Genomic DNA, 20954 nt, shown 5'->3' on the forward strand with positions numbered 1-20954 from the left:
TTTCTACCCTCTCTATCCCCGGTGATGAGAAGTACACAAAATAGCAGAATGGGCCAAAAAAAAAAAAAGTTTTGCAGAGTTAAAATTATACCTGAAAAGTATATTTTAACTTAAGTCCCGCCTCTGATTAGGCAAATAGCCAACCACAGTGTAGGATTTGTGGGAGGCACCTTGGGTGGCCAATCAGATTTCAAGGATGTCCATTACTGCCCCTCTGGACACGCCCCTGCTCTTCTTATAGAAAACTTCTTCTATGGTTTATGTCTATATTTCGGGGTGAAATCTTCTAATTTTCACAATCATCGTAATTTTTTTTGTCATTTTCTACCTTTAAAAAAAAAAAAGCGTTTCTATTATCTTCATTTTCACCATTAATGACGTCACTCTGTCACATCTATTGAGTAGTGTTGTGAGATGTGGAGCTCACAAACCTCCTTATTTATCTGATACCGGCGTCAGTAAAATCCCTCATTTCTGCCTGAAACGCTTCATTTCAGCTACTGTCTCTTTAAGGCCCGCCCCTTCACCCACGTGCCCACTTTCCTCTGATTGGTCGACTCTGTTTGCAGCCGCAGGGACATTAGAGTGAGCTTCCGGATGGGCGTGTCCTACAGCTTTGCGGGACATCCATCACTCTGACATCATACTGTATGTGTTTAAATATGACTCAGCAGAAAAAATCTCCTTTAAAGCATTTTAGGACAGAAAAAAAAAACATCCCTCATCCCTTAAACGGCCTCCTTTTCTTTCCAGGTAGAGAGATTTAATTTAGCAGTTTTGACTCAAGTAATGTGACAGCAGCTGACTCAGTTGCCCCCCCCCCCTCCCCCCCCCCCCCCCCCCTCCTCGCTCAGAGGCTCTTTATGATCAGGACTTGATGTTTTTTTTGTGGTTTGTCTGCCGGCAGAGTCTGTAATGAGCTCCTCAGGGCTAACAGCCACTTAATGGACAGAGAGAGAAAACCGCATTGTTTTACTTTTGTACCAGAAAAAAAAAAGAGAACCGGTTTCATTTGAAACCCACGTCGTTAAAAGTTACTTAAGATGAAACCGATCAAAGACAGAAAAAGAATCCATCACGCGGCCTCTGAGATGTGACAGAAACACTCAGAGATTATTTTTTTACAATAATAATCTGTGTGCAACGCAACAAGATTTCAGCTTTTACCGCCTTAAAGATCCAATCAGTGAGATGATAAAGGTATCTTACTCTCTGATCATTAAGGAAACATGCTATGTTGAAGTGCTGTCTTCTCTGACAACAATGCAGCAGCCAGTATGTCCTCCTTCTAACTTTAGATTCTGCTCCTGAATGCTCTGGATTTGTTTGGACCAGAGAAGGTAGGCGCTTTTAAGGCGACCCCCGACCGTTTTGGACGCCCCTCGGTTTGCCAGATATGAGAGCAGTTATCAGGTCAACAGGTGTTGCAGCGATGGAAGCGGTCAAGAGAAGTGGTTCAGATAGAAGTGATTGTACCCGACCTAAAAAGCCTCTGCATGTTTCTAATAAGCTCCACGAGCAGAAACGTGCTCAAACTAGGATCAATATTGGAGATGCTTTTGAAAAATGGAGAGAGGTTAGAACACAGAAAGGTTTACAGACCCATGCAGAGCTGGATAAACACTGAAGCTTCAGAGTCCACCACATGGTGACCTGAGTGAGCATCCACTCTAGAGAGGAGGGGGGGGGGGGGGGGGGGGAGAGTCCACCACATGGTTTTCTTCTTTTCCTTTTCTCTCTCGTTCTCTCACTCGGTCTGTATCGTCTCAGCTCGTCTCTTTGTTTTACACTTTCCAATTCTTAAGTGCTTTGCTGCCCTTCACATTTGACCTGCTGCGCTGAACACACACAGACACACACACACACACACACACACACACACACACAGACACACAAACACACACACACACATACACACACACACACACACACACACACACACATTCACAGATGCGCACACAGTAACGCTAACACAGTTTGTGTAACTGAGTTTGTAGCTGAGTGGGACATAGTGTTAGGGTGTGTGTCTGTGTGTGTGTGTGTGTGTGTGTGTGTGTGTGTGTGTGTGTGTGTGTGTGTGTGTGAGTGTGTGTCTCTAAGTACTTAGCTGCGTCAGATCAAAGGAAGCTCTCAAACATCTGCCTGCTGTCTTTCTGGCTAATTAACCAAACACACACACATACACACACACACACACACACACACACACACACACACACACACACACACACACACACACACACACACACACACACACACACACATACACACACACACACACACACACACACACACACACACACACACACACACACACACACAGTATCCATACAAACAGGCCACAGGCTAATTAGCCTGCTCTGCATGTAACCCCAGTGTGTGTGTGTGTGTGTGTGTATGTGTGTGTGTGTGTGTGTGTGTGTGTGTGTGTGTGTGTGTGTGTGTGTGTGTGTGTGTGTGTGTGTGTGTGTGTGTGTGTGTGTGTGTGTGTGTGTGTGTGTGTGTGTTTTTGCTTAGCGAGATCTCGTACGTTCGGCTTAGTGACGGCAGGTAACTCTGGGTTTGTTGCGCTCGCTCCGTGTGGTACGGGCCTCTGATGCCACAGAGAAACAACAGCTGCTCTCTGATTGGTCGACTCCGAGCTTTGTTTCCATGTCGACCCCTCCGCCCTCATCCTGTCATGACTCAGCACAGCGAGAGACATGTGAACATGCTGCAGCAACACTTTACAAGGAGCACACACACACACACACACACACACACACACACACACACACACACACACACACACACACACACACACACACACACACACACACACACACACACAGACTGACGCACACACACACACACACACACACACACAAATACACACACACACACACACACACACACACACACACACACACACACAAATACACACACAAACCAACACACACACACACACACACACACACACAAATACACACACAAACCAACACACACACTTGAACGCGCTAAGAATATAAAGGTGTGACTGCAATCCCAGACCTACTGACTTTATTAACACAAACTGAAACACACACACACACACACACACACACACACACACACACACACACACACACACACACACACACACACACACACTGTTGTCTCACATCGATGTGATAATAGCTCAATTTATCACCGTTTAGGATCATTCCCTCTGTGTGTGTGTGTGTGTGTGTGTGTGTGTGTGTGTGTGTGTGTGTGTGTGTGTGTGTGTGTCTCACTCCTTTAATGCCAGGCCCAACAATGCAGATCAGGTCTGACTTAGACTCATTGAGAACACACACACACACACACACACACACACACACACACACACACACACACACACACACACACACACACACACACACACACACACACACACACACACAGAGAGCAGGCCAATTATAAAGACTGATGTAGCGCAGCAAATTTAATTGGAGCTCATCGTATAATTACATACGACCGAATTAGGAAGGAGTGAAGGAGGCAAGGAGTGAAGGAAAGAAGGATGGATAGATCGTCTTATTTCAGCTCTTAATTGATGCATTTTATTTTCACTGCTACACTTGATGAAGTCTGTAGGTTGATGTTGTAGCATCCTGCTTGAATTCATAAGAGTTTAAAAATCAGTTTTACAACATATTTAGAGTTTCCAAAGATAACAAACTTAGTACTTTGATTGAAATAAGGAACCAAAGGGCCCGAGACGACATCAAAATAAAAGTTGTGGATCATAAATCCGGTCTTAGCCACCAACAAGTCCTTTCACTGTTCCCATGGCGATTCTAGAGTCTGTTGGGCAAAAATCAATGGGGGGCTCCTCAAACCAGCGTTCATCATCATGTCTGCCAGAGTCCTGATGCTTCACCCTGATGATGAACTTTGTTTTTTGTGCTGTCAGATGGGGCCCCCTTAGGGAGATTTCCGACTGTCGTTGCAAAATTTGCACATTTCTTTGGTTAAAGTTTGTGAGCCCCCCCTTTACTGGTTTTGGGAGCCCCGAGCAGCTTCCTGCCTTCCCTGTTGACAAGCAGCGCCCCTCTGACTCTTCCTGAAGTTTTACAGACGCTGTGATGAAACAGAGTGACGTCATGTCGATGAATCACGTTTTTTTGCTGAAATCGTGTGTTGAAAAACTGCGTCAAATCGTAGAAGTATCTCAAAAAGAAATAGGAGCCAAAATGGCGGCAGCAGGCACGGTTGCTTCTTTTAAAGTGTCTATTTTAGGTTTTCTTTTTCTTCTTTTCTTCTATTCAGCGGGGTAATACAGGATCAAATATTCAATTTTTATTTGTTTTTGGAAGACACCTCGCGACCCTCTCTCAGTGTTTTGCGACCCCCCCCTCCCCCAGTGGGTCCCATCCCCCACTTTATGAACCACTGATCACTTTTTTTGGAGCTAGCAACCCCCAAAAACAACATTTCCAGAGACTGGAGACCCCGACTCCTGATTGATTTAAATTTATTATAAGAAAGACTCGAGTGATTTCCATGTGGGGACTTTAACCCCTACATGAAATATTTTTAGTTTTTAGAGTAGACCCCCCCCTCTTGGTGGTTGGCGCCCGTCATTTGGGAGGTCCGGTCCCTCGACTTGGGGAACCACTGATCTCTAGACCACAGAAAGTGTTGTGATAGGATTTTAGGTTTTAAAAATAGTGTTGTTTCTCTTTAAGTGTGTTTCAGCTTCATCAATCTGCAGCTCGTGTTTGAAGCTTTGAACACACACACACACACACACACACACACACACACACACACACACTCGTCTCGTTTTTCCAAAGCCAACTTTTTAGGATTCTAATGAAAAGGCGACACATCTCCAGCTCCGCCAGCAGCATCCAAATCTCACTTTTTTGTTTCCCCTGCCAACTGAAAGGAAGATCATCTGCCAAGATCGTCTTTTGAATTTGTTTGTTTTTCAGCCAAAAATCGCTCGAAAATCTGTCACATCAGGAGCCGGCAGCTTTAAGAGACGCGAGGAGAGTTTTTTTTATTAAAGCGAGCTCACTTGTAACAACGGACAAAGTTCCTTCGAGTGCTTCAGACCTTTAAGTCAGAGCACTGAGATTTGGTGTGAGTTTTCTTCAGACTCAAGTCGAGGGAAGTGTTTCATTATTTCTGGTCGTTTCAGGCGATTATTAAAAAACACAAACAGACATCGCTGCCGTAACCTCTCAAGAAAAAACGGATGAGGGAAAAGAGGAGACAAGGACGAGGAATGTTAATGGAATCAAAGACGGGGTGAAAGAGGACAGGACATAGGATGAAAAGGATGAAAGGGAAAAAGGATGAGTCAGAGAGGAGAAGAAAGGGAAGAGGAAGGATGAGCGCAGGATTTTAGGGGATAAATCCTAAAACATGACAGAAAGAGGGATGACAGAGAGAGGTGGGGAAGTGTCGGATTTACAGCGGAGGATGGAGAGAGAAGGAGGTGAGGAGACGACAGAGGAGATGAATGAGGACACAAAGAGGAGGTGAGGAGGGACAGGTAGCAGATGGCAGGACGGATGAAAGGGAGAGAGTTGAAGGATGATCTAAGAGAGAGAGGACGAGTAAAGCTGTGAGGGAGGATGGATGGATGGGCGATCCGAGGGATTACACGTCGGACAGACGAGCCTCCAGAAAGAATGGATGAGTTAGGAAGAGATGGTGAAGGATAAGAGTTAACCCTTTAGACCTCGTTTGGCTCAGGATCGTTTTTGAAACACAGGAAGTAAAATCAAAGTTTTGTGCTGAACATGCGTCTACTTCTTGTCAGTGACCAGGATGTAAATCTGCACATCATGATGAGTTTCAGACTTAAACTCTGACACAGGCGTCTTTAGGTTCTGTCTCTTTAAGCCTCCTCTCCCGACCGAGCAGATGTAGAATAGAAAAGAATAGATCTGTATCGTCAACAATGAATTCATTTAGGTTAGCAGCTCGTCTCAGGAACAGTGATAATGTAAAGACAAAAACAAGAAAGTTTAAATCATTGAAGTACGGTGGCCCTGAAGTGCAAAACGCAACGACATTGACAGAAAAGTTCTGTACCTGAGGTCGACAAGGATCGTCTCTGATTGGACGAACGCACTGTCAGTCTTTTTAACAGGAAGTAAATGCATCATACGCCTTTGTCACCAGGAAGAGAAACGTTAATGAAAGCAGCATATCCTTTCGGTTCGTCCAATCAGAGACGATCCTTGTCGACCTTTTCCGTTGGAAGTTAATGTTGTTGTGTTTTTTGATTTGTCGTTCTGCTTTGCACTTCAGGGCCACCGTACTGAAGTCTAAAAAAAAAACTTTAAAAAAGCACGTCTGAGTCTGATGCTGAAGTGCACAATCCTGCAGTTTTTTATTTTTTATTTTATTTAGAATCACACATTCACAGACATTGTTCATTTGTGCTTAGACAATAGAGTGATTCCTCTTTTCACATTTTTGTAAGTTTATACAGAACAAAATAAATCAAATAGAAAAAAATAAAAAATAATAACAAATAAAATAAAATAAAAAATTGTAAGACATGAGGTGATTTTCCACAACAAATACAAAAACGAAGCAGACAGGCTTTCATAACTAAAGTAACAGTTCCTCGAGCATTAACCATATTTTTTTGTTTTTGTTGTCAGTGTTTGACTCGTGTCCTGTGTAAAAGCTTTCCACATTAAGTATTAAACGCTGGAGTTAGGATTCATAAAACGTAAAGTTCTAGTGATAGAAATTTCTGTCTCTCTGTTTTTGAACTCTTTCTTTCGATTTAGTGGAGAAACGTTGATTTGTGCGAGAAACTCGTCCTGTGAATCGCAGGAACATTGTGATGGAGATTTCCCGGGGTCTCAGGAGTTAAAAGGAAGAAAGAGAAGCGGGATTAGAATTGAAGAAGAGGATGAGCGGAGCGGCTGAAGGGCGAAAGTGAAAATCAGTCACGGAGAAGTGAAACCAAAGGCTGAGGAGAGAAAAGGATGGATGGCTGGATGAAGAGGAAAAGAAAGGGTGGGGGGGAGGGGGGGGGATTAGAGGCGGCGAGGGGAAGCTCCCCCAGGATCTTCTAGGTAGCGCTGGGGTTGAAGATATTTTCAGTTCAGCTGGCGGTCTTGTCTCCCCAAAAGCCGAAATGCCTTTTGGTTCTAAATTTAGAGCGTTACACAACACAGCATTGCATCATCTGCCAACAGAGTTTTTTTTTTGCCAGAATGTGTTCTCATTTAGTCCGGGCGGCCTTCTGCCAGGCTGAGGATGTAAATAAGAAGTTAGTTTGTAATTAACTCGCCTGTTGAGTGTTACAGCGAGGCTAAACGAGACCCAGTGCTCTTAACATGTGCTCTGAAGCCTTCCTGTTTCTGGCTTGGCCGATGCGGAAGTGCAAAATCCTGCAGTTCCTCGAGTGTCCACTAAAGGCTGGATCCAAGAGCACCACAAATCACATACACACCCATTCTAAAAAGAGCCAGCAGAAATTAAAGGGGACATATTCTGAAAAATCCTCTTCTACCTTTGTTTGTTTGTGGTCTGCGTAAGTCTTACAACACAGAGAAAAATGTTCCGTTTCATCCTTGTGATGTCACAGTGGGATTCTGGTAAAAAAAAAAATCCCCTCCCCTCCCCTGGTACCTCCACACATGGACTCCATCCCCAGCCTAGAGCAAACTTTTGCACAGGTCCTCCATTTTTATTCTCGCTGCAGAGTCTACGGGGGAAAACTCGGGGGGGGGGGGGGGGGGGGTTGCGGGGTCATTACATTTAAAGAGACACACACACCAAAACGGAGCGTTCTGAGAGAGCTGGTTTATACAGGGTCACAAACCTCCTCTGGTGCTTGATTCATGTTATATTTTGACCAAAGCACAGCACAGATGTTTCATTTAGACCACAGGGGACTGTTTGAAAAGGTGGAGGAGGACTGTTTGAAAAGGTGGAGGAGGGGACTGTTTGAAAAGGTGGAGGAGGGGACTGTTTGAAAAGGTGGAGGAGGACTGTTTGAAAAGGTGGAGGAGGGGACTGTTTGAAAAGGTGGAGGAGGGGGATCATATGTCCTCTTTAAGATGTTTTCAACTTTTAACGTTTAAGTAAGATTCAACTCATGAGGATCATGTGCAGGTGTCTAACTCCAAACCGCTCTAAAACAAAACATCATCTATAGAATCGGATGTTTTGATTATCACGACATCATCCAAACTCTCTTTACTAATCATGAGAATCCTGCAAATTGTGAACTCACAGCTGTGAGTTCGACGATCTTACACCTCTGTCAGCCGGAGAGCGAAAAAAAGCTGCTAACAATCCTCCTCCATGCGACAACAAAGCTGCAGGTCTGAGTCAGGCTCCTCAGGTCGGGTTGAACCTGTTTGGGGACTAATTAAAATTCCAATTCCAAGAGCCTCTTTGACCCCCATTTCACCCTTTCTTCCTTCCAAGCTGCAGCAGCACAGTCCTTGAACGCATCACAACAGATCATGTTGAACAAGAAGTGAAGAGTTGGTTAATATTCACCTCCTCCTTCTCAGCTGTTATTTCCCCTTTTCTTCATTTCTTTTCACTTTCCAGATGTCAAACATGCAGACATTCCCCCAGAAATTATAATTATATTTTTGTAGCTTTTAGCAATGTTTGAATTAGTTTTTGTTTTTTTTAGGGAGCCTTTTATAAAATCTCGCCAGGGACAACAGATGAAAATTTGCCTTTTGGCTAACTCTGGCATATTTACCGAAATGTTTATTATTATGCAATGTCTCTGTAAAATAAAAATAAGAAAAAATAAAAAAATACTTTAGGAAGTTAAACCTTAGCCACTGCTTCACTTCCACAGTGAAGTTTGTTTCTGTGGATCTTTTCTGCTGACCATGCAGTTTTCCCTGCAGCTTTTGATGAAGTGTTGCTGCTGCAGTAACGACCTGAAGCAGTGTGGTGCTTTGTGTTGCAGCTGTTTTGGTTTGTCTCTGTGACAGGACTCCTCGCTGTGTCCTCGCTGTGGTTTCACTGAAATGAACGAGGTCGTCTGCGTTTCCTCCGCAGCGCTTCTGAAAACTCCCTCAATCACAAACTGTCTCATGTGTTTGCATCCCTGCAGCAGTCCGCCTGCAGGGTCAGACTCTTTAGCTAATGTTTACCTGAATGCTGTTTTGGCTCTCAGTCATCGATGTCAAAAGGAGAATTCAGGTTGGTTTTTTTTTTACAAACAAAGGGGCCAAAGTCATCACATGAACAAAGTGACCGCCTTTAATGAAAATCTTTACAGTAACTGACAGTCATCACATTTATGAACACCTCGGGGAGACTCTGCTGATTTGCTTGCCTTCCTTCTCTCTTCATGGAAAACACTTCTTCTTTGTAGATGGGAGGAAAAGGGCAAGATGGAGGGAGGGGAGGGAGACAGAGGGGGTCCTGCGGGACTTAAGGGAAGGAAGAGAGGGAGGGAAAGACGGGCGAGGTTGTGGGACGAATGCAGATCAGGAGCGAGGGAGAAAAAGACATAGATAAGGAGAAGCATCGCTGACGGGAGGAGGAGGGGGAGACAAACTGCAGAGTTTCAGAGTGAATTAGAAACAAAAGGAAAGCAAGAGAGAGTTTTTTTTTTTAAGAAAGCTGAAAACAGATTAGACTCTCTGCAAAGGCAGGAAGTGGGAGTGAAAGATGGAGAGAGAGAGAGAGAGAGAGAGAGTTTGATAAAGTACGGGGAAGATGGAGCCAGACAGGTGGGGGGGAAACTACCAGAGGGCAACGGGAGAGATGGAGAGGAGTTAGAGAGAGGGGGGGAGATAAATGGCTGAAGTAGTGTGGGAATATTGCCGGGATGAATGAGGGGACGGTGAGAGTGAAGTGGAGAGAGCAGATATACGAGCGAGGATTAGAGAGAGATGAAGTGGCTGACGGTTTGATATTTGAGTTGACAGAGGAGATAAAAAAAAAGGAGGAAAAAATTGATGGAGTGAAGGATGACGACGACGGAGAAATGTGGAGTGGTGAGATAAGTGTGCTCACTTTAAGAAGAACTCAGATCGTCTGAATATATGTCTCCTGATGGATCGACACATCATAGGGAAATGTAATGTGGTGTTGTTTTATATTAAAGATGTAATATTAATCTGAGTCCATGACAGACAAAGTTTGCACATGACCCCTCTGAGGACTTGTTGACCCTCCGTGCAGTGAAAAAAATAAATCTGTCCAAATAAATACTTTTTCATTTCCCCTAAATGCTCCCTGAGTCACCGAGCCCTGAAACGTTTGGAGGTTTCACCGTGTCACCGAGCACCTGAGGAGCTCTAATGTGAGCGCTCAGGGGAGAAACCCTTGACCCTGATTGTTGTTGAAGCTGCACGACGTTAATGTGAGAGAGCAGGCGTGGAAGTGAAGAGACGATGGAGAAAGGTTTGAGGGTAGGAGTGTGGTGAAGGAGGAGCGGGGAGGGAAACATTAGAAAGAACAAGAGAGAGAGAGAGAGAGAGAGAGAGAGAGAGGACCACCCACATACAATAAGAAGCAGAGAACATTTGGCTCTCAGGTTCTGCTGGCAGCTCTTTCTGCTTGGTTCACTGTTTCCTGCTGATGTTCACACATAGAAACGTAATGTCTGCTGCTGATACATTCATTAAAACAAAGCAGGACTAATGACTTCATTGTAATCTCTTTCGGTCTGTAGCGCTCTGCTTTTAGCTTCAGGTATGTGATGTAACCGTGGCTCTATTTTGGCAGGCTTTGGTTTGGTCTGCTTTAAAACAGTCTGAGTTAGCACTGATAGGTAAGCCATCATCTGGCGACGCTTTACCCCCAATCCCCTCATACGCCAGACCCCACTGGATCTGTTTCTGGAACGTGAGCAGCTGTACAAGATCACAGAGAACTACAAGATCACAAGAGAACTACAAGATCACAGGAGAACTACAAGATCACTGGAGAAACTACAAGATCACAGGAGAACTACAAGATCACAGGAGAACTACAAGATCACAAGAGAACTACAAGATCACAAGAGAACTACAAGATCACAGAGAACTACAAGATCACAAGAGAACTACAAGATCTCAGGAGAACTACAAGATCACAAGAGAACTACAAGATCAAAGGAGAACTACAAGATCACAAGAAAACTACAAGATCACAGGAGAACTACAAGATCACAAGAGAACTACAAGATCAAAGGAGAACTACAAGATCACAAGAAAACTACAAGATCACAGGAGAACTACAAGATCACAGAGAACTACAAGATCACAAGAGAACTACAAGATCACAGGAGAACTACAAGATCAAAGGAGAACTACAAGATCACAAGAAAACTACAAGATCACAAGAGAACTACAAGATCACAAGAGAACTACAAGATCACAGAGAACTACAAGACCACAAGAGAACTACAAGATCACAGAGAACTACAAGATCACAGAGGACTACAAGATCACAAGAGAACTACAAGATCACATAACAACTACAAGATCACAGGAGAACTGCAAGATCACAGGAGAAATAAAAGATCACTGGAGAACTACAAGATCACAAGAGAACTACAAGATCAAAGGAGAACTACAAGATCACAGGAGAACTACAAGATCACAAGAGAACTACAAGATCACAAGAGAACTACAAGATCACAAGAGAACTCCAAGATCACGAGAACTACAAGATCACAAGAGAACTACAAGATCACAGAGAACTACAAGATCACAGGAGAACTACAAGATCACAAGAGAACTACAAGATCACAAGAGAACTACAAGATCACAAGAGAACTCCAAGATCACGAGAACTACAAGATCACAAGAGAACTACAAGATCCCAGGAGAACTACAAGATCACAGGAGAACTACAAGATCACAGGAGAACTACAAGATCACAAGACAACTACAAGATCACATGACAACTACAAGATCACAGGAGAAATAAAAGATCACTGGAGAACTACAAGATCACAGGAGAACTACAAGATCACAAGAGAACTACAAGATCACAGGAGAACTACAAGATCACAAGGGAACTACAAGATCCCAGGAGACCTACAAGATCCCGTGGGGATAAAGAGAAAAATGTGCAAACAACATGTTGCTTTGTCTTTCTGAGAATGATTTGTTGTTCGCTCGGTGCCTGTTTTGACATAATGTTGTTAAAGGGATGGAAAATATGATCTTGAGTTCGTATTGGTTCAATTGCGGGTTAGCTTTAATTAATGTCTGTAAACCAAAATCTGCGTAGCAGTGCAGCTCTTGGACACCATCTCTGAACTCAGACTTCAGTTTTCTTTCTAAGGTTGCTAGTTGGATTGTAAACAAAGGCAACATATCGTACAGGAAGTTTTGGTCTGAAGACGCTTCATGCCAAATTGGTGGTGACCCTGAAATCCCTGAAAAGCTGTCGGCCGGTCCCAGAGGGTTTGTTGTTGTCAGATGATATCCGATTGAAATGTTCCCCCTTTTATTTCAAATGCCTTGGTGAAACTTATCTTAAAAACAAAACAGCATCACTAAAGAAAAGAGGGAAACATGGAAGCCATAAACAAAGGCGATGCTATTAATAGCATAGCACTATTAATTAATGTTGGTGTTGGGTTTTAAAGCCGCCTGTGTTCCCTGCTGCTCTCTGATCTGCTGTGAGGATGGAAACGGGTCCTGGATTTCAGTTTGGGCTTTCAGAACAGAGTCGGAGGATCGGAGGGGAGTTTGGCAGGAAGTCAGAGCAGCGGGCAGGTCATTAATACACTCACATTCGAGTCCATCAGAGACTTTTAACAGCTACTAGAAGTATCGTAAAACCCTGGATGATTTAATGTGAGCATATACAGCCACTTTAAAACACTGCGATTTGTTTTCTATACCTGAACGCTACGTGATTGGTTGTCACTTCCAAATGTACTGGGCCAATTGTGTAGCTGGTTCCCACTTGAGACCAGACCAATCCAGTAACCATGTTTGCAGTCGAAATGGAAAGGCCATTTCTAACCGATTTTAGCTCAGGAAACAAACAACTTTAAAGCCCACCTGGACAAGGTAAGCACATGTGGCCTCATCTTTGTTGGGGATGTGTGCGATTAGTCAAATTTATGACTTAAGGTCTTCACCCTCACTAGTCAGCACCAGAACTACTAGTTGGTTTAACGTAGGCCCTCAGTGATGTCTAAGCTGCCACTAGCCATGGCTATAGATCCAGGAAATGGGCCTGCACTTCCTGCGCTACTGCCTGGATGTAAACCAACGCAGTGGATGGATGGCATCTCCTGGGAGCAGTATGGTTTGGAAGTATACTTTGTCAGGTTAAACTGGCATATATATTCCCCTGATTGGTGCAATGTCTGACCACGTTCAAAGAGGATATTAATCTGCATGGAGGACCGAAGGTTTGTGATGCAAGCACTGCTTACATTAGCTGGTCAGCGAATATAAATCTGAAATCTAGATCTCGGTCTTGACATTAAACACAGCTCATCACAATAACGACCACAGATGATTTATATTGATTGATAACCTTTAGACTAAGTCTAACAAGTCTGAATTTGGACTGGGGAATTAGTCCCAGTATGAGCATCCCCTCCGTGTATAAGGAGGAACCATCCATGGACTGATCCGTCTAGATGGGTTGAGGGGAAGAGATCAGGGTTGGTACCACTGAAACTGCCTTTAGTTTTTGGTAGCCCGCTGGCAACAACTTCTCCGGTTGACACTTTCAAAAACAACTGGGCCTAGACGAGCAGGTCAGTTTATTTTTTTCCAACTCAGGGATGGTGGTTGTCTAGCTGTCAGCTGAGCGTTTTTCCATTTTTCTTTCTCAGCCTCTAATGTCACCTCACTGGGAGAGCGTTGAATCGCCGTTTGTAGGTTCCATTCAGCAGGCTGTATCGTCCATTATTGTTGGAGTGTGTTTGTGTGACACGCATCCTGGCAGGTGGCTGCTCACTGCACTACACTACTTTCTTATTCCCCTGCACTTATTCCTGCTCTTCAGAAAACCTGCGACTGTCGGCACACTGTTATCAGCGTGTCCTTGGATCTGCACCTTGATTACTTCTGTGTGAAGCATCGTGTGTGTGCTGGTGCACACATCATGCCATGGGATGCTCATTTAAGCCCCTCAAAACCTGCAACACATCCATTTGTAAGCTGCATATTTTGTCTGGGGGAAGTAGGATTCTGATGAGGAAATTTGCAAACAAGGGAGAAATCTCAGCATGATAATTGGGTTTTGATACTCTACGCTGACTGTAACCAACTACAACTGTTTTAAAAATGCAAGATGAAGACAAAAGATCAGAATCAGAGGAAGTGAGTTCAAGATGGAGTGGGATTTTGTTTTTGCCAAGAGTCAGAAAAACAGAGCAGAAGATAGAGAGTGAAAAATGAGGATGCCCATGCTAGACAGCATTCTCCGAAGAAAGAGAAAAATGTGGAGCCGTTACAAATAGAAACATGCAGGCGGGGGAGAAGATGTGAGGGGAGATGGGGTGAGGTAAAGAGAGAAAAGAAAAGGGTTGCGGTGTTCAGGCTTCAGGAGGGAAATGAAGGTATGGGTGGCAAAAGAAAATAGCACAGACAGGAAATTACTCAGGAGAAAAGAAAACGTGTTGTTGTGAAATTTCTGGAGAGCGGCGGCTGAGTCTGGTGAAAAAAGAAAAACTTGTGGAATAAAGAAAAGATAGTGAAGAAAAAAAAAAGGGAGAGCGATGGAGGGAGATAGCAGGGGGTTTATCTGCATTGCTGTACCACAGTCAGCGGAGCATTGTGAAGCCGTCAGCATAAATTCTCCTTCACTATGCAGATCTTAAACGGATCTGCATTCCAGTAACCTCACGTCCGCCACTGCAGGATTAATCTAGCTCACATCATTTAATCTCAACCGCATCATTTAGCCGTCAACAGCAACGGATCCAGCAGGTGAAAGCTAATCTTTGTCACCTTGTTTACTCAATCTGTGTATTTTTTTCCCATGCTATTGGGGAATAACTGTCCAGAAAAGTTCACATTTTTAATCCAAAGATTATTTTTCAGTTTTGGAATATGATGGAAAAAGGAAGATGGGAAACAAGCTCACACCATCAACAGAGCTCTCAAAGGTCAAGTGACGTTATCATGTGGAGGAAATGAGGAAAGAGACCTCCAGTTGTTTATTTTGAACCCAGAATATGATTGAGAAACCCAGAGGTCAGCCTCAGCCGAGGACTAACGCTTCTTTATTTCAGCTCATATAACAGAAAGCACATAAAACCAACCACCCGCCTCTCTGCTGCACCCTCCCCTGATATATTGGAGTTTCCTTCTATTGGCTCCAACTCAATTTGCAAAGGGGCACTACGAGCTCTGCAGTGTCTAGGAGGGTTAATAAAGTTTCAGTTTGGTTTCATCATCCAGTTGTAAACGGGAAGTGTTCAGAATGGTGCAAGAGAACAGTTCTTCTTTTGGATATTTGAGGGTGTTTTGAATTACCAGCTACCACTCTGTAAAAAAAAGGGGCAGGAAAATGTTTTTTGATGTACTGATGAACATTTTAAAAAGAAGAAAGTGTTTTACACTAAACAGCCTGTAAGACTAAGGAAATGGAACATATGGACATGACTATCCAAACAAACATAAAATGCTATTTAAGTTGATGAAATGTGTCAATAAGTATTACGTTTTTTAAGGAAAATGGGAAAAGCAAGATGTTACCAGATAGATGTTAGCAGAGTCCGCCTTGCTAAGGGTTTTGTGGTTACACTAAAATGTCACATGTAAATGTACATGATTGAACTGTATGTAAAGAAAAACGTTAAAAGATTTTGTCTTTCCGGAAAAAATATTTTCACCTTAGTCACGTAAAATAGAGTATCGTCTGCATACGGGTATAACATAATATAATATGTTTACAGCCTGGTTCTAAACAGATAATTATTTTATTGGCCAAAGCTGGAGCTGTTTGACAGGAGCCTCTGACTGTTTGTAGATTGACTAAAAGTTAGTTTGAGATCATTTCCAATATGGCGAGCGCCACTGTTTGTCTTCATAACATTGCTTCAGAAACCAAAGGGTTACGTTCATTTTTTTAAACGGTCTATGATGTTCAAAACAAAAATAAAGCACAACCTCCATGATCCCATTGGGGCTGTCAGCTTTAACGTGTTAATCGAGATTAATGAAAGTCCCAAATTAAAATTTGAAGTGGTTTTAATTTCATTAATCGCATACCCGCCGATCTACTGGAAGTTCCTTATTTTGTTTCAAAATAAATGAAGGTTTAATTGGACGTTTTATCGGACAGCTTAATTTTTCATTTATTTCTCCAACCATTTAGAGAGTTTTTGTTTAGTTTTGTAAAACAGGAAGAAAAGTCCACGCAGTCTTAGGAGAGAAGAACATTTCAAAATAAAAGCTTTACAAAAAAAAACTTTTTTAAATGCAAAATAATGAAATTTCAAACATATGATTAATCACGATTAATTATTGAAACTCAGGGATTACATATACTGGATACGCATATTAACCATTTGACAGCCCTAGTTATTTCAGTTTAAGACGTAGACTACCTACATGTGTTGTTCAACACCCAGGTACAGCTTCAGATGTCGCCTCTTTAGATTTAACGGTTCAGTCAACACCTGGTTAAGTACTCTTAGAAACCCAGAGGTCAGCCTCAGTTTTTGTTCAGTCTTGTCTTGTTCAGTTAGACCCAGCTGAGCACTCTACAGCAGACTGCAGTCCTGTTGTGGTCACTAAAGGTCACACTGGACATGAACTCATTTACTGCAAATAAATGCGCTAAATCAAAATTGGAAAACTGCAGCTCATTACAAAAAAGGTCAGACGCTTACAAAACACCAGGGTCGCCGTGTTTCCTCTTGCCTTCTCCTCTGTGGATAATCGAGTTTAATCAGCCTCATTATTACTGGAATAAATTACTCAGAGTACACAGAGTTTAAGTACTCACACTGTCAGGTTTTGGGACTGTCAGTGGAGCAGTAACCCTGTTTGACATTTCTTCTTCAAGGCATCATGAAAACTGAATCTTCCAGTCAGTATTTTCCGTCCACTTGATAACGCTGGTGTCTGCAGGCATCAATTTATCTGTCAGCTGTTGATAAAGGGCCCTCTGACAGCAGATATGTCTTCTTTCTTTTCTCACAAACGCAAGACTTTGAGCAGAGACGACAATGTCAGTGGAGCAAGAGATTTGCATCAATCTCAGACCAACGAGCATACGCTTTCTGACCACGGCGGGCCTCCAGTACCTGTCTCTGCAAGACATTTCGGGATGAGGAGCCACAGTTTGTGTTTCGCTGCCGTGTGTTTGCGAGGATTTTGAAAAGGTCTCGGGGTCTTGACTGGGACTTCGCTTCGCTTGAGCCGAGGGCCGTGAGTCAGCGCTGACGATTTATTTTTTCCTTTAAGCTTCATTAAAGCTCTTTGACTGCAGCAAAGTGGCAGGAAACTCACTTCGCTCTTTGGAAGAAACGGAGTGTGACTTCTGAATATATCTCTTTGACTCAAGTATTTAGATGAGAGATTAGTCGCAGAAAAAACAGAAACATAATAAATACAGTAAAGATTTGTGGGGTCCTTGGTTTTTTGATCTTGGTTTCTGACAAACCTTGGAATTATATCTCATTGAACAAATGTTTATGCTCATCTATGTGTATCTCTTGGTTTGTGTTTGTCTGTTGACTAGTTCTTCAATACAATATACAAATGTAATACAAAGGTTGACCGCAGGCTGTTGGATTCAAACCTGGATACTTAATTTTTCTAGCAAAGTCTCAAGCAGAATGTGTGCTAAATGTCCTGAGCATATTTGTCTTTGCATTCATCAACAAGAGCTTTGCTTGCCATGACCACCTGTGCAGATTGTGTTCTTCATTTCTATTTTTTATCGACTACAAATCTACAATTCATTTAGCAGACGCTTCTATCCAAAGAAACGTACATCACAAACACAAGCAAGTCAAACACACTCATGAATTTGGGAGGACAATAAGCTTCAATGCAGATGGTGATCTGTAACGTTTTCCTGGTTTTGATGGTTACTTACTTCTGACCATAAATGTGGGGTTAATTATGCTGCAATAAGTCACAACTAACTGTGTGAAAAACTTGAGTGTGCAGGTTCTCCAGGAGGCAGCGGTTCATGGGGATTACATGTTTTAACACGGCTCGAGCCTCTAATTCTGCCGGATGAGTCTTACCCTGGTCTGTGAGCTAAATGTATGGAGAGGCGCTAATCTGCTGTGCTTCGACTGTCCGCCCGTCCATCACTGTCTCTCACTGTGTCAGTTCACATTCAGGTTTATGTCTGCTTAAGTGATCCCTGTACCTCTGATGTTTGCTGCTTTTCTGCAAGACTTCAAGTCTCATATAGAGTTAGGTGAACCAGATGTTTTTTTTACCCAACTGTAGTTGAGAGATGTTTGCTTTTTTAGGTCTTTTACTGTTTCAATGTAACTATAGTCTATGTACTCTCTGGCATTTATTTCTACATGCACAAGGTGATGCACATGTTGTTTGTCGAGCTAAAATGTATGCATCTTTAAGGACTGTTCACTCCAAAATGACCTGGTGTAACCTGGCGACATAACGCACGTAGGCATTATATTTCTGGTACATCGACCTAACCTATAACCTGCTATAACCTGCTGGTTCCAGTCCACCACCCTCCAGAACAGAAACCGCCTGCAGAGCACGGTCACAGTCTGCTCTAAGATCATTGGACTACCTGTAAGGACTTTGACATCGATCTATGAGTAACAGACAATCAGGCTAGCAGGTCGGATTATGCAGGACTCCTCACACGCTCTCTTCCCAGCGTTTGAGTGGCTCCCCTCAGGACGCCGGCTTCGCTGTCCCTGCTGCAGGACACAGAGGAGAAGAGCAACCTTTGTTCCCAGGGCTGTCCATTCCTGTTGTTTCTTATCCATCATCGCACTACGGTCACTTTATTTATCTAATTCTTACCTCTACAGTTATATTGTATATATTAGTTCTGTTGTTCCATTATTATTCACCATGCACCTTATTAACTTATCATTTAGTATTTGCCTACTTGCACATAGCTCTGTATATATATATTTATTTCTCGTTTACTGCACATAGTTCTGTTTACATCTGGTCACTACTGCACATAGTTCTGTATATATATATTTATTTCTCGTTTACTGCATATAGTTCTGTTTACATCTGGTCACTACTGCACATAGTTCTGGTTACATCTGTTTACATCTGTTAGTCCGATCACTGTCCACTTATATCTACTCTTTTATATTTTGTATTTTTAAGTTAAGTTTAAGCTTTAAATTGTATTTAAATTGACACTTTCTATTTTGGTAAAAATGTTTTGTTTACTTGCACTGTTGTTAATTTACTGCTCTGTGTGCCTTTGAATTGCCCCCCGGGGACAAATAAAGTTTTTTTGAATTGAATTGAATTGAATCCATCTCTCCGGTCCATGCTCTTTCCCATAATTGTAATCCCAATAACTCAGGAACCCCTGAAGAGAATTTCTTCTTGGCACAAACATCCACCTCTATGTAAGGATGAAATGGTTCCAATTTGGTAGACAAAGGTCACTGCAAACACAAGTAGAACCCATTCTCGTAAGGGTAAGGGTTTTCTGCAGAGAGACAGAGCAAGAGACAGAGCAGTCTACTGGAGTTTGTCCCTCCTGTTAATGATTCCAGTGTGAAATATCAACTTGTATGAACTGTCTGTTGGCCTTTGCCATTTTTTGAGTCAGAGCAAGTGTACAAATGAGGCCGCTCTTCTTCTGTTGGAAACACTGATGGATCAAAACTGTCGGTGGCATCCAACGGCAAGATGGTTATTCAAGATTCTCTGTGATTGAACATTTCTGCTGCTACCATTTCTACAAGAAAAATACTTTTTAGCACGTGTCCTTTCAAAAACAAAGAAAGTATGAGCCGTTTTTAGAGGAACTATTTGCCACACTTAGTAAAAATGAAGACGTAAATTTAGTCATTTTATTGTTTTGACTTACAGAGCGAGTTTCTTTGATGACTAGCTTCTTTTGTTGTGTTTTTAATTGGATCTCTCTCTGTATTTAATGTGAGATTTTTCTTTCTCCACTACTTTTGCTTGTGCAGAACTGTTGACATTCTTCTTCCTGGTCCGCTGTAGTAACACTCCTTCTGTCTTTGTTTCTTCCAGACGGGCGAGATGAATCCCATGACACAGTTGTACTACAAGAAGGTGAGTCAAACACACACATGGATTGGGAGAGCAATGTTTGGTGTCTTACAATGAATCCCTGCAGGCGCTTACAAACTCTAGAGGATTTAAAAAAATGGCTCTGTCCACACAAAGATTCATAGATTAGAAAAACGAAAGCCACTCGACCAAAATCAGACCTGTCAGACGATTCATCTTCCTCCTGTAGTTCACAGTTTGGAGTAATGAAATCATCGAGAGTGTGTGATGCTCCATCACTGGTGTTATTCACTGTACACTTCATCATGACTACAACACTAAATGTATGTTTACAGAGCCCAGTCTCGTTTGTTTTATGAATCTAGTTCAGCTAACGGGATGATGATGATGAATGATACATCATATCCAACACTGCTGTCAGGTTTTGAATTGATTTTACAACAGACTGTAGATGTGACAGAGACATTTAACAGTTGATTTATCTGATTTATACGACTTTTTAAGCCCTGAATCGAACAGTAAAAATCATATATTTACATTTTTCAGTAAGCTGGACCAATGACTCAAGGAGGGACAACAACTTCTCTCCGATTTCAAAACAATTATCTATCTAATGAAGAAGAAGTTGCTAATAAAATATGTGGACATTTCTACCTTGTGTACCTCTGCTGACTAACCTGATTTACCAAATTTAAAGGAAGAATTTGCGACTTTTCGATCCAGTAGATGTCTTCCTTCAGCGCTAGCATGAAACCAAAACAAACTGGTTTAGCGACACCTAGTCGTGTTTTTTAAATTTTTACAGACTTCCCTTTTTTAACCGTTTTTCTATTTGTGTGTATTTGT

At 42.5% G+C, this 20954-nt stretch overlaps 1 protein-coding gene across 1 annotated transcript in view; it reads left to right on the top strand.

The window, feature by feature from the left end:
* trpc5a (transient receptor potential cation channel, subfamily C, member 5a) overlaps positions 1–20954 on the top strand; it is a 112268-nt gene that overhangs the window by 29601 nt on the left and 61713 nt on the right. The window contains exon 2 of the mRNA XM_065950209.1: positions 20109–20150. Within this exon, the coding sequence (XP_065806281.1) occupies positions 20118–20150 (33 nt within the window). The 5' untranslated portion in view covers positions 20109–20117. The remainder of the gene's footprint in view (positions 1–20108; positions 20151–20954) is intronic.

This window comes from Labrus bergylta, chromosome 22, assembly GCF_963930695.1.
Source record: "Labrus bergylta chromosome 22, fLabBer1.1, whole genome shotgun sequence".
In the NCBI taxonomy this organism is placed as follows: Eukaryota; Metazoa; Chordata; class Actinopteri; order Labriformes; family Labridae; genus Labrus; species Labrus bergylta.